The 14898-nt window shown below is 45.1% G+C and overlaps 1 protein-coding gene across 1 annotated transcript; it reads left to right on the top strand.

Moving 5' to 3' along the window:
* Positions 1–1500: 1500 nt before the first annotated feature.
* Positions 1501–6231, top strand: LOC104039484 (potassium voltage-gated channel subfamily A member 5). The gene has a single exon (XM_064462213.1). It carries the CDS (start codon positions 1731–1733, stop codon positions 3726–3728), a length of 1998 nt encoding a protein of 665 aa, XP_064318283.1. The 5' UTR covers positions 1501–1730; the 3' UTR covers positions 3729–6231.
* The last annotated feature ends 8667 nt before the right edge of the window (positions 6232–14898 follow it).

Here is a 14898-nt window from a genome sequence, read left to right as displayed (position 1 = left end):
TATTTGTTGGGGTGCTCAGGTATGCCTGTGTTTATTGCAGAGTTTCCAGGTCCCAAAGGGTATTATACTACATTTTGCACGTTTGATACATCATTCCATTAAATGACTGCTCCTGTAAATCAAAGGACCATTGTATTCAAAGGGCTGCTCTAGAAAATTTAATTTTTCTTCTAAGAATCACTTACATAAGTAAAGTGGTCCATTACTTCACTGGCACAGTGATTCTGTGCTCAGTTCTCAGACATAAATTACAGAACATGACCGTGTCATGGGCAGATCATCACTTACAGTAACCAATTAATATAATTATGGTTTTCTATTTTGGCACTGTTTTTAGTATCTTTGGGCATATCTCATACTCAAAGTTAATGTTTTAAATTAAGTGTAAACCCACTAATCCCAGTAAATGTAGGTAAACTGTTTGCTGGAGTGATGAGTACTACCATAAGGATTCAGTAAAAATGTCACTGCAGTGGTGCCAACTGGAAGGTAAAATGGTTTTTCACTTAATTTAATATTTTTTGTACTTGATTTTGTTAGAAACCCAGAAATTTCTCAAGAGGGGAGTGGTAGATATATGATTTCATCCTACAGCATTTGTATACACATATAGTATATTCCCCTGTAGACCCTGAATAGAACAGATATGCTCACCGTCTGTAGAAAATAAGATCTTAGCACTGATTGTATTACTGAACTGTAATTGAAGTAATTGTGTAAAGCTGCATCAAGTCATTTTCTCTAATAAAATGTGCATCTACTGAAATATATCAGCTTTGGATGTTGGTTTAAGAATGCATCAAAGTATGGTCCCTGTTTGCAAATGCTAGGATGAAGGTAGCCTGGTAGAAATGTTGTCATCTTGTGGCTTTGGAAGCACCTTTTGGAGCAGCACCAATTCCATTATAAACTGGGGGGAGGAGAGGGGAGAGCAAAGCAAAGCGATAAAAAGATTACCCAATGCCTTCCTTTGTTCTCATTACCCTGGGGGGGGGGGGGGGGCGGGGGGGGGACGGAACGGGGGCGGGGGACACGGACACGACACATCAAGAGGCGCCGGGAATCCCCGGTGCCTTCGATTATGATTTTCATTATGGGTGAGTGGGGCTTACAGCCAGAGCCCTCCCTGCGCGCAATCCCTTTAGCGAGTAATCCACGCGTGGGGGCCGCACCGTAATCCCCTGCTGCGGCGTCGGTAGCGGGGCGGGGGCCGGGGGGGGGGCAGCTGGGGCTGGGGGGCGGGCGGTGTCACTGCACCCCACGGGGCGCAGGGCGGCCCCTGCCCCCCACCGCCCCGGGCACAGGTGCCCCCGCCGCCCCCCGTGCCCGGCTCCCCCCTTCCCGGCAGCGGTCCCCGAGCGGCCCCCTCGGGGCGGGGCGGGGCGGGGCGGGGCGCGGCGGGGGGGATGCGGTGTCCCGGTGCCCGGTGGAGGCTGCTGCTGCCTGCACGAGGGAGAAGGGATCCTTTTGACGTCAAGTGACCATCATATAATGATCGCTCGCTCATATCCGGGTCCCAGGGCGGCTCTCCCCGGCCGCGCTCGGCCGCGCTCGGCCGCGCAGTGAGGCAGAGGCGGACGGGGCAGGGCAGGGCAAGGCAGGGCAGGGCAGGGCAGGGCGGCCGCCCGCCCGCCTGCTCGCCCGCCCGGAGGTGGCCGCAGCGGCGGGGGGGACGGCGAGCGCAGCATGCCCGTCGCCTCAGACGCGCCTGCCTCCTGCCGCCGCTACCCATGGAGATCGCGCTGGTGACTCTGGAGAACGGCGGCACCACGGCCATCGCGGTCGGCGAGGATGCGGCGGCCGGCAGTGGCGGCAGCGTCTGGGCTCGGCGGCGGGGCGGCGTGCTCCACATCGCCGGCTCCGCCGCCGCCACGCCGCGGCTGAGCGACGGCAGGGAGGGCGCCCCGCCGCCGCCGCTGCCGGCGGACGAGGAGCGGGAACGGCCCCCGCCGGCCCCCCGGGGAGGCGGCGGGAGGCGGCGCAGCGGCAACGCGGGCAGCCCCAACGGCCGGGCGGCAGCGCGCGGAGCGCCACCGCCGCCCCAACCGCCGCCCCAACCGCCGCCCCAACCGCCGCCCCAACCGCCGCCCCAACCGCCGCCCCAACCGCCGCCCCAACCGCCGCCCCAACCGCCGCCGCGCGCCCCGCGCTCCGGCCCGGCGGCGGAGATGGGCCCCCTGGAGGAAGGGTGGCACCGCCGGGGCATGGCCATGGCGGCGGCGGGCGAGGAGGAGGAGGAAGAGGCAGCGGCGGCGAACCGGGGCGTCATGCACCACCAGCGGGTGCTGATCAACATCTCGGGGCTGCGCTTCGAGACCCAGCTGGGTACCCTCAACCAGTTCCCCGACACGCTGCTGGGGGACCCGGATAAACGCATGCGCTACTTCGACCCGCTCCGCAACGAGTACTTCTTCGACCGCAACCGACCCAGCTTCGACGGGATCCTCTACTTCTACCAGTCTGGGGGCAAGCTCCGCCGGCCTGTCAATGTCTCCATCGATGTCTTCGCTGATGAGATACGCTTCTACCAGCTGGGTGAGGAGGCCATGGAGCGCTTCCGGGAAGATGAGGGCTTCATCAAAGAGGAGGAGAAGCCCCTGCCCCGCAACGAGTTCCAGCGCCAGGTCTGGCTCATCTTTGAGTACCCCGAGAGCTCAGGCTCAGCTCGAGCCATTGCCATCGTTTCTGTGTTGGTCATCCTCATCTCCATCATCACCTTCTGCCTGGAGACACTGCCAGAATTCAGGGACGAGAGGGAGATGCCCGTGCCCCTACCCCCACAAAGTGGAGGTTTGAATGGCACAACTGGGGACTCCCCACCCATGCAGCCACCCAGTAGCCTCTCTGACCCCTTCTTCATCATCGAGACCACCTGTGTGATCTGGTTCACCTTTGAGCTCCTCGTCCGCTTCTTCGCATGCCCCAGCAAGCCTGAGTTCTCCCGCAACATCATGAACATTATCGACATTGTGGCCATCATCCCCTACTTCATCACCCTGGGCACCGAGCTGGTCCAAGAGCAGCAGCAGCCTGGGGCTGGCAGTAGCAATGGGGGCGGGGGCCAGCAGCAAGCCATGTCCCTGGCCATCCTCAGAGTCATTCGCCTGGTCAGAGTCTTCAGGATCTTCAAGCTCTCCAGGCACTCCAAAGGTCTGCAGATCTTGGGACAGACTTTGAAAGCCAGCATGAGGGAGCTCGGCCTCCTCATCTTCTTCCTCTTCATCGGGGTCATCCTCTTCTCCAGCGCTGTCTACTTTGCTGAGGCTGATGACCCCGAGTCTCATTTCTCCAGCATCCCTGATGCTTTCTGGTGGGCAGTGGTAACCATGACCACTGTGGGCTATGGGGACATGCGACCTGTCACCGTGGGGGGCAAGATTGTGGGTTCCTTGTGTGCCATCGCAGGTGTGCTCACCATTGCCCTGCCTGTCCCTGTCATTGTATCCAACTTCAACTACTTCTACCACCGAGAGACTGATCATGAAGAGCAAGCTGTCCTCAAGGATGAACACAGTAGTGCTCAGAGCAGCACAGCGGGGGCAGATGAGAAGAGAAGATCCAGTAAAATCTCTCTGAACAAATCTGTTGTGCACTTGGAAAATAGTGAGGGGTTCAACAATGGCACCAGCTCCTTAGAGAAAACCAATATCAAAGCAAAAAGTAACGTAGATCTGAGAAAATCCCTCTATGCTCTCTGTCTGGACACCAGTAGGGAAACAGACCTGTAAGGAGAGGAGACGGAGTTCAGAGATGCAGAAGGATTTGCTGGTGTTGGAAACTTATTGCTATAATGATTCTTTTGGTACCAACTAGTTTTTTAAATCAGGCTATATTTTATAAATTGATCACTGTCCTGAGTAGTCCTCCAGAAATACATGTTTTTATGTTCTTTTTCCATGACACAAAGGGTCACCTATTTTTAAAATAGACTAAGAATAAGCTACGCTCCATGATGCAGGGGCTGGTGAATTATGACAGTGCAAAATCTAATTTGTAGAAACTTATTTTAGCAAATGGTGGTTGGTTTTAAATGGGTCATTTGTAACCAATTCAGTTGCTCCAAGTTTAGTATTAAAAGAGTTGGGGGACGTGTGTGTGGAGAATGAATGGGTGGGGTTGGGGAGGGAGAGTGAGGTTTTTTGTACTGTAGTTTCAAACTGAAATTATTCCAATATATTTTATATCTGTATAACTGTATTTATGGTTGAAAGGGGATTTCTTATTCCTGTGAAATACAACATCTTTAAAGCACTAGGAACATTAGCAGATCAGCACTTTCAGTTTTCCACTTGTGATCAGTATGGATCTGGTTATCTAGTATGTGAAGTGAATTTGGTGCTTTTAACCTTATAGCAGAAAACTTTAATTGTCATAGATATGTTCGTTTCTTGTGAGCCTTAAATTATTAAAAATTGTAGATATACTTCTTTATAAATAACTTTATTAATTAGCTTACTGTTTCAGAATTTCTAAATAATTCAGTCCTGTGCTTACTGTCCCCACTCAAAAAAATGTACGTGCAGCTTTTTTTTTTTTTTTTTTTTTGTAGTTTTACAGTTTTATACCTTCGGTATATTTTTGAGACCAAAAGAAAAAAATTGTCTGCTGTTACTGGTTTTGATCCAAGTGCACAACAGATCAAAAACACAAGGGTGTGGGTAGATACAAGAAAGTAGAATATGAGTGCAGTATCTGCAAAACTATTTTCACTGTACACTCCAGATTACTTTTGCGTATCAGTCACCTTTATGTATCCATACTATTTGTGTACACAGTTCACTGTTTTTAATTATCACAGACGGGAAATGGACGGCACTTAAAGAGTCTAATATGGCATGCTGTGCTACTTAAGTAACCATTGTGTGGCTTATATCTTGGACTCAGATGGAAGGCATCACCTTTCATGAAAACACATCCTTGTTTTCTTTCGTTTCCAAACAAAACCTCTGAAAGGTGGATTTTACAGTCAAGATGTTGTTGAAAGATGAATGACACATCTTCATTGTGATAACACAGCACTGTGCAGCCTCCTAGCGAAGACTTACGTGAAGTTGCTTCTTTACTTTAAATCAAAGAGCTGTGTTATCATTTTCTTTGCAAAGGACACCTCTGTTTTCCCCTCAGACTTCTGTTTTATTGCTGAAGGATGTTTTCATGCCTTTACCACATACAATGGCACAGTGAGACTAGCAGAAAGAGAAGTCTTGATTGTCAACGCTCAAGGTTTGTTTCTAACAAATTTCCTAATACAACTAAGTAAATAGTAAATCAAGAATATAATTTATGCAAGTACCTCAGATATATGTACTGTGATAAACTTAAATCAGCTTTGTAAAGCCATGCTTTGACATTCTCTCATCTGGACACAAATTCTGCTTACCTGTCACTTACCATGCCATTTAATGATAATGGCCAAATGCATGATGTTTTTCCTTCCTATTCAGTAAAACGAGCATGGTAAGTGCCAAGCAAGTAGTATTTTTCATGTCACACAGAGCTCAGCCCAAAACCCAGGGGTGAGGGGGAAGGAGGTTGGATGTAATAGAGAACAGGATCTTTCACGTTAATTGTAGATGTTGGTTTCTTGGTTGGTTTGCTTGTTTATTTAGATGCGGGACGATGATGTGGTGTGCTGAGAAACCCTCTGCAACAAAACTGGCAAAGTGCTTCAGTCTGGCTGCATTTCAGACACAGGCATATCTCCTGTTCGCTCTAGTGAGAGTTTTTGCATCCAGGTGAAGTGCAGAATTAGCCCTTTGGTGAGACTGAATCTAAGATGAAACAAAGTGGTGTAATTGCCTGTTACACATGCTGAGATCTAGATCATTGATGGACTTAACAGTGAAGGTTTTTGCTCAGGAAATAGTTTGATTTACTTTCAGTGACTAAATCCATGTGACTCACCTGAATAAGTACCAAAAAATACAGTGAGTCTTTCAGGATCAAATTCTGGTTGTGTCTTCCTCTAATTACTATCCCCACCTTCCTGATCACTTTTGTCTTCCATAGTTTGCTCTTCCAATTGCGCATTGTGCTGAATTAGACTGTCAGCTCCTCAGACCAGGGGTTATGTCTGTATTTAGTCCCTTGTTAAACAGTGGAACCCTGCTTATGTCCAGGTCTTCTTGATACTATATGATCTGAATTACATAGCGGCAATTATTGCAATTAATGGAGTAACACTGGTGAAAAACTGATGTAGGTGAATGCAAATCAGGGCTATGGGGAAGGGGTGAGGCTGATCTTAAAATCCTGTTGCTGATGGAAAGGGAAGGCTTTGTCTTCCTGTGTCCTTTTCAGTTTTCTCTCTCCCATTATGTGCCCTTTTGTTGCTTACCCTGAACTGGTTCTGTCCTTGGGTGAGTACCTGTGCAAGTGCTGCCTTCTTTTCCAGAAGCTGCTTGAGCTCACTAATCTGGCAGAAAATCCAATACAGCAACAACGACAACAACAAAATAGATGATCTGTCAAATTAGCAAGTTGGAAAGCAAGTGAGTGCCAGAGCCAATGCAAGGACAGGATGGGGAAGGTCAGTAGGCAGGTGAGGAAGCTGGGAGGAGCGAAATTCTCACCCTTCAGTGGCAGTGAACTGTTAGATTATCACGACTTCTTGTTGAACCCTACTTCATGTTTGCAGAGATACCACAGGACTTGGTCTTGGAAGGTGCTGGGGGCCTTTAACTTCCCACTGGAGTCAGTCTGCAAAATTCAGCTCTGGATTCCAGCATGTGTGCCCTGTACAGGGAGTAGAATTTGTCCCAACGAAGATCAAGCTCTGTGAGAGCAAATTACCCAACTGCTGCACAGGGTTCTGTGAAAGCTTGTCAAATCATACATCAACCTTCAGTTTGAACGTGCTGTGTTTTTCTGTAATAGAACAATGTAACTTTCCATTAAGAAGAAAACCAATTATTCTCAAAATATTATTGAAAATATTTACGTGGCTTGGCTTTCTAAACAGTTGTCAAGCACAGTTCCAGCAAACTCAGCTTTGACACCTTCTTTACAAGGATGCGTAATTTCAATTGGCTTATAAGGCAGTAAAGGATTTGCTTTCTAATGAGAGAGGTTGCTGCCAGACACTGAGTAATATGGCCAGAAATATGGTTAGATCATAATTCAATAAAGCACTTCTCATGGGCTTAGCTTTAAGCACATGCTAAAGAAAACATTTTTTAGCAGGTATTTTAGATGCACTGATCTTTGAGATTGTTAAAGTCGAACTACATACCCTGCTGAAACCTTAGAGCCATCAGTTCCCATTGGACTTTGGTGAAAATATTTAGGTACGTGGTACAGTTTGTGAGCCTGAAAACAAGTGGTGCTGCAGGACACTAATTAGAACACCAGATTCCTACTACAGAAAGAGTGCCTATTCCTGCAGCCACTACTCATCAGAGCAGTCTTCTTGACATGATCAGTTGCAAACTGAGTACCAGGATTGTCTGCATAAAGGGTTGTAACTTTGGCCTGGATGAGAGTGTAATTGCACTTTCCAGCAGCAAGAACCTGCTTTTTCTGTAATTGATTTTGGTGTTGAGAAGCTTCATTGAATTCAGCAGGCAGCAGGTATCTGTGTCTGGGATAGAAACGGTGCAGAAGCCTCGTAACATGTCAATGCAAATTTCTGCCACAAAAGATTGAGAGAACCAAATCACTCTGAGAAAGCTCCTGTAAAACATTGAAACAGGAAGAGAGTTTAGGCTACGTATGCCAATTCTAGGCTTATTACAAGAAGGAAATCTGTCCAAACCATTATTGATTTTGTTAGTTGACCTGGAATGAAAAGCAAGCTGAATAAAACCTCTTCGGAATATCAAAAGCCACAAGATATCAGAGCTTAATGAATAGCAAATCATTGCAAATGTAAAAAACCAACACAGTTTTGTAAACTCTTTTGATTAGGAGCTACATCATGGAAGATTTCTCACCACACACAAGCCTATATGCTGTAGTTATTAATGGCTTGTCATTTTGTGTGGGACAGTATGTACTGAAATGCATTACCCTTCCGTTCTTCCATTTTGGGGATGCTGAAGTGAATATTCTTTTTGGTCACCAGTAACGTAAGTTTAGATTGCTTAGCCTGGCCCCAAGGGGAGTCTGCTTTGCCATTTTACTTTTCCATCATTCTAAAAAATGATAAAACAGTAACTAGGAGTTATGTAACACCATTCATCTCCTAGAGCTTTATGAACAATAGTACAATGATCTTCTATATACAAACATGGTAAAGAAAAGGCTGTGGAAGGGAAATCCAAGCCTTTCATAGGGGAGGGTGCCAGGAGAGGCACAAAAATGATGGGGCTTGGATGGACTGGGACAACTAAAATGTGAGATCTCAGGAGGAAGGGAAGGGAGGAGAGAGATTCACCCTGTGGTCTCCGTTCTGGTCTCCTCTCTGGCTCTTGGTGGCTCTGCAGGCAAGGGCTGTATGCCAGCATCTGTGCACTGTGACCCATCTGGTGGGGTCACTGAACACAGAGGGAGAGTTAATGCTGCTTTGAGCAGCACAAGCAAATCCCTCTTTTGTGTGCTCTTTTTTTGGACTCTGTAAGGAAAAAATGGCACCTTTGCTGGCTGTTCCCTGGCATCTTGTGCTGCAGACACGGCCGTTCTGGTGGTGGTGGCAACGGCGGCTCTTGATTCACAGCACACTTAGTGCTGCTCTGAAGTAGCTTCCCTTCTCCATGCACTGCCATTCACCTGGTAACAAAGCAAATATCAGTGCACTTTCAGTCTCATGGGAAGATATATATACGTAAGTAAAAAGCCTTATTCTTCTGAAATGTATTAGTGAAGCTAGTTGTGAGGTAGAACAGGGAGATCATTTATCAGCACGCAACAATGCCACTTAGCTGTAGTGAGGAATACAGCTACCGAACTGAGATTTGTTCAGGTCATTTGGCAGGATGCCATGACCAGTAGTGAAATGTGACAAGGGCCTGCAGGTGGATCTCTGCCACGCTTAGGGAATAATGAAAGGAGGGCTTTAAAGACCTAATCAAGACTTTGGACTTGCTACTTGGCCAGTGATGGGATCGGTATGTTTTATGGCAGTCAGTGTGCTGGAGAGACCTCGCTAATAACGAGGTTGATCTTGTTCGGGACAGAGGGGCATCAAGGAAACTGAGATAAAGCTTTAACAGGATCTGCCTGCCCTTGGTGCAGCTTTAGCCTGTCGTTGTGTGACCATTAGTTTCACTAACCTCCCTCTGTAAGCTAACTGAGCTACAAACATTTAAAAAATGAAATAGAAAAGGTCTTTATAATAATGCAGCCTAAAAACAATCAAAATCATTGTTCCAAAATCATCCTGCCAAGGCTTATGTAATATTCTGCACCACAAAATACTTTTCAGAGCTTGCCATTTAGTCTGTTTGTAGCTTTTGGTTTTGTTTTTTTCTGGTTTCTTGCTGTATGCATTAACTGCTTCCCAGTTCTCCTTGTCAGCTTGTTAAATTTCTGTTGCTCTTGTCTTAATTTGGGACCTAAAGGTGCTGCTACTCTTCAGTGAACCCTGGTCATGCTGTCTGACATCAGTGTATCAACTTATAGTATGAATAAACACAGAAATTCTCCAGTAACTACCTGTGGATCCATTGGCCAGAACAACCCCCAAATTTTTGTGATCAAACATTGTGAAAAATTTGGGTAAGGTATCATTAAAATCATGTGAAATAAGAAGCTTTATGTTAATTGGAACGGAAGAAAAGTAAAGCTCATAACAATATGACTGAAGAATTAATTGGAATCAGAAGTTGCAAAGATAAATATCAACTTGTTTAAAGAAAAAGAACAGTATTTATACACAATTAACATATATATTGCTGTGCTTTCTCACTTCTGTAATCTAGTAATGTAGTGTCTTTATTTGGTATTTTTTTATTCCCAGGTATCTGTACTGTATTTTTACCAGGGCTGAAAAAGACATAACCAGAGGCAGACCCAGAGCTATTGTGAACCAGTGCCTTGAAGATGGCTTGTTTACCTGGAAGCATTTTTTTTTCTTTTCTCAGTAATAACAATTGATGCAATAAAAGCTCTTTTCTCTATTCATAAGTACTGCACGTAAGCATGTTTGTATAGTTAGCATAGCTTTGTTGAAGGATGGAACCCAGTAACTACAGCTCCAGATTCTCACCACAGTATCAGCACTGATGAACTTGGGTTTGTTCCCCACTGTTGTAAATGCGTGGGACTTGATTCTGTGCTTGTGCCAGCTTGTGTGCCATTTTCCTTTGAACTTACAGCTCATCTGGCCTCTGTAAAGTAATCACATAGTTTTGCAAGTGTGATAAATCTGACTCAGCAAAGAGTTTGCCATTCTGCGCTCTAACATCCCAGTCCAGGGCAAAATAAACTAGTAGTCCAATTTAGGACTAGCTGTGCATCTCCAGCTTTGGGGTTTTAGTTAAGAACTTTGTGTTAGAGACAGATACCTGAGTTTTATTCTTGTTGGTGCCTGGGTGAATCCAAAATAGTGCTGTTAAAATCCAGTGGCTCTGACTGCAATCTTGTTTCAATTTTTCTGAAGAGATGCCATATCCTTTGTTAACAGTGAATTTCTCCTTATTTGACTCTTACCCTTTGTATTAACACCTCACTGCTCACTTCTTCTGTTCACTTTTGTCACACAGTATATTTGATAGTGATAGCAGTCATTACTGCACGGCAGTAAGGGGCAGAGCTGTCCTGCTGCTGTAGATGAGATTCATGCTGGACATCCTGCAGCTGCCTCCCTTCAATTTCAGATGGATGTGTTAAAATTGATGTAGGAAAACATGTTGCTAGAGAAGCTACCTTGGATGGAAATCCATAATAATTCCCCTCTCAGGACAGTGGTAATTTTACCCTTCTCCAGTTTCCTGACAAAGCCAGTTTGGAGATAAAAGTTGTTGAAATACAGTCTCTTCTGTCAGATCATGTCTCCAACCCAGGCCAGGAAGTGGTGGTGTCCGTGTGGTCTGTTTCCTGTAGGTGAGGAGTACAATGAAACCTTGCAGCTTTTCTCACGAGAATACGTTGCATAATAAATACTCATATTCAGGGCTGAAGTTTGTATGAAGGTACTGGAGAAAGTGGTGCAATATCAATATACTAGATTGGTAGCACACCTGTATACGGGTCTGAAGTGTGTACAGGGACCAGAGGTTGGTAATGTTAAAATGTCTTCCTTTGTATGGTTGCACTAAAATGGTGGTGTCCTTGCACTTTGTAATTCCTCCGGAAAATCTCACAAATCCATACCAGGGTTTTCTTTGCTCCCTCCAGAGTTGGTTGGGATTGGTTATATTCTACCATACTTGATTCTCTCAAGCAAGTTCAACAAATTTAAAACCACCTCTCTTTTCCACTTCTCTTTCTCTCCCTCCTCTCTGTTTAATTTTAAGTAGAAATGCATGTGATTGGGGAGGGGGGGCAGCTGAAAATTATATGAATTATTTAAGCAGTGTAGCCTTATTATTTTTTTCTGTCTTGCTTAAAATGATTTGAAAATCTAAGAGGGTGTAATTGAGGGAATGCTTTAATGTGAATTTGCAGAGCAGATTTTATGAGTTCCTTAGTAATAGTGTAGAAATATAGCATAGTATAGTATAGTAATTGTAATAGTATAGAAAACAATATAATTTTCAAGGCAGTGCTGCATAACAGGCTTATTTAAAGACAGGAAAGGTTAATGTGAAAACACATGTTGTTGTTATTATTTTTATTATTATGCAATTAATTCTAGGAGTGTTTTAATTAGGAAATGCTATCTTTAAGGTGCTAAGAAATTCTGGCCATGCAAGAGAACTGATGCAAAGAAGCGATCAGTCTGGCTGGTGATAAAGATTGTCCTGGGAAGTAATACCCTCCAGCTAAAGCTTAGCTACTGTGCTTTGAAGGAGACAACATTCCTGAGCCAAATAATAAGCAAAGGGAAGAGCAGGAGTCTATAGCTGAGATATCAGGACATTTGCCTAAGAAAGGGGTGGTGGCTCCCAGAGTTGTTTCCAGATTTCTGCTACTGGGCAAAATACTACACAATATCTCTCCGGATCGTGTTTTAAAAGCCTGCTCAGTGCTTCGGGAGAAAGGATAGAGGTACCTGTCTTTAGGAGAGTGAGCTAACTGGGGATCCAAAGCAGACACTGGCATCTTCCTGCAAGCCTAGTGGAGTAAGTACCAGAAAATAGCAAATTTTGGTCAGATTCTCATAAGCCGCTTTACCCACAGGGTATCTCTAAATGACCCATTCCTTGGGTTAAGATGCTAACTTTAGTGGCTCTGGTGCCGGTGTGTTGAATATTTAGAGATGCCCCAAACCTCCCTGCGGGCAAAAACTTTGTAGCCAAGGCATTTCAATCTGGATTTCTCTGGAGCTGAGAACAGCACTGATTCTTCAGTGGCCCTATATATCTCCGTGACTCATGAAGCACAGAGGAGCATCAACAGGTATGTGTAGCTTGCTCATGTATTGCAACAGGTGAACTAATGCTAAATATTGTTATTATTACACAATGGAAAAAAATAATTTGTTATTAGAAGCGAAATAATTTTCTAACTTGGTCTAATAGTTTAGTCATTTGACTGCATAACAGAGTGTTCACAAGCTTGTCCTGTTTGGGTTTTGGAGGATTTTTTCTTCAAATTTTAGCTGTCTTCTTGACGTTCTGAGTTGAAACCACCTTAAGCAGGTGCCAGGAGAATACCAGGGGATGTAAGAAGGATCTCAGTGATGCATCTTGATAATGGAGCAGAGGCTGAGGAGCATAGAATTTTGGAGCATGAGTGAGAAATCCCTCTGGAAGGCTTGGAAACACTGTGCATTTCCAAATGGAATTTGCACTGCTTCTTGCTAATGGAAAATGAGGTAGGTTCTGTTCTTAATAAGGATGCTGGATATTCCACTAAGGAGGAGATAAGAATTCTCATAGACATACTGACTGCATCTATATTAGAAAATGAAAAGTGCCCGGGCCCGTTCTCCGGCACTGAGGCCAATTGGCATGCAATAGCCTGTGTTCATACTGTTAGACTCTTCCTCTAAAATAAGGTGGCTGGAGGCAGACTGCCTAATGGGCTCAGTTCCTGGCTGTGCTGATTCCCAGATTGTGCCTAGGAAGTATTTGGGAAAGAGCTCTCTGGTACAGACTTCCAAGTGTGACCAGGAGCCTTTAACAGTATAGTTGATTGTGAATAACTGCCTGGGAACATTCCCTCAAGCTGTTTAACTGACAAGTGTAGATATTGATAAGTTTCACACTTAGGCCTGAGAAGTATGCCCTGCTTTGATGCTATGTGGCACCTTGCCCTCAGGCGATTTCTTGGAGTATCTTAAAAGCTTTACACATTCCCCCTATTAGTACTTTCTTACCTTAAACAATAATCAGTCTCTATTCATTGGGCACAATTATTTCTGCAGAAGTCTGTTCCCATCTAATTCTGCTTCCACCTGAGCTCATGTATATGCAACTATACTAAAAGTAACTGCACAAACACACAGCTTTTCTAAATGCAAATGGAGGAGTACAAGTGAATCTGACACTGACAGCAAGATACTGTTGCTTTGTTTTTTGACTGACTGATGTTCCTTTTTGCACAGCCCTAGTGTAGGCTGTACCCTGTGCTTCAGTCACTGCATCCTGTAATTTTGCTTAGAGACTGTGATACATTTGAGGCCCTGGTGGACAAGCACATCCCCTGTTCTTCCTGTCTGGCAGGCTGCACTAGAAAATAACTGGAAATTAAAAAAAAAAAAAAAAAAAAAGGAAGGGAAGGGGGTGGGGAGACACTCCTAACTGCATCCAAAGAAGTTCAGGCAGACCTGCAGAGATCTCACAGAGGCCAGCCTCCTTCCCAAAGAGATGGCCAGCTTCACCTAAATGATCTTCTGCAGATGTTTGCCTGCCCTGTACCTGACACAGATAAGGCCCTTCTGTGCTGGTCCATGGTGTTTACACTGTGGGTTAAGTTTACTTCCCTTTGCATATATGCTAAAATGATAATTTGGTCCTCAACTAATTGCAACCCGAAAGGGGAGTAACTACAGGTCAAAACAAATACATACTTTCTGAGCATTGTTAGCTTCCAAATGGCTTTGACTTCTCTAAATCCATTGAGATAGTCTCAGAAAAATGTGCATGCAAGTAAGGGCTGGTCTGAAAGCATCGCCAAGCTTCCCTTACAAAGCATTGGGATTTTGGATGTAGTGCTGGAAACAAAACTATTGCATGCATATATGAGTGTATTACTGCTTCTAGTGCTGTAGAAACCATAGATCACTCAGCACAGGCAGGAAATGGAGCGCCATTAGAATTCTTCTGTAACTTCAAGGTGAATCTATATGCCAGCAGTTGCTCTGCTGTGGTCCCCAGAGACTGGAATATTAGTTCAATCAGACAGAGAAGTAAGAATGCATGTCTAGAATTAAACTTCCACTTGAAATCTTTCTGACACTCTAATTCATGGATCTTGACAGCTCTAACTACAACAATTTAAGATGTTAATGCTGTCAACTACCGCAACAACTGGGTGAGAAGCAAGTCCCTCTGAAGGGACCACTAAGGACAAGTGAACCTATCAATGGGCTTTCATTTTTTAGTTTTTGTATACAGAAGCATCCCATATGATCTTCCACTGAACAGTCCTTCTCCTAATGACTCAGTTTTCTCCTTTGTGTCACTCCTCTGACAGAGGCTGTTATCCTTCCGTAGGAGCGGCAGGACGAGACTGCTAACTAGTGAACGCCTAACATTTGATGGCAGCAAATGTTCTGGACAACGGAACTTGCTGGTTGAGGAATTTCTGCTGTGGAGGTGATTTCCTCCAGCACATGAGTGGGCAGATGGCTTAGTGTGGGGGTTGTGTCTTAGGTGCCTATAGCAAAGACCACCAGAACTTTGCATCTGGAAT

Source organism: Phalacrocorax carbo, chromosome 1, assembly GCF_963921805.1.
Source record: "Phalacrocorax carbo chromosome 1, bPhaCar2.1, whole genome shotgun sequence".
Taxonomy (NCBI): domain Eukaryota; kingdom Metazoa; phylum Chordata; class Aves; order Suliformes; family Phalacrocoracidae; genus Phalacrocorax; species Phalacrocorax carbo.
The sequence above is the reverse complement of the archived record's forward strand: the minus strand, read 5'-3'. Positions and strand labels throughout refer to the sequence as shown.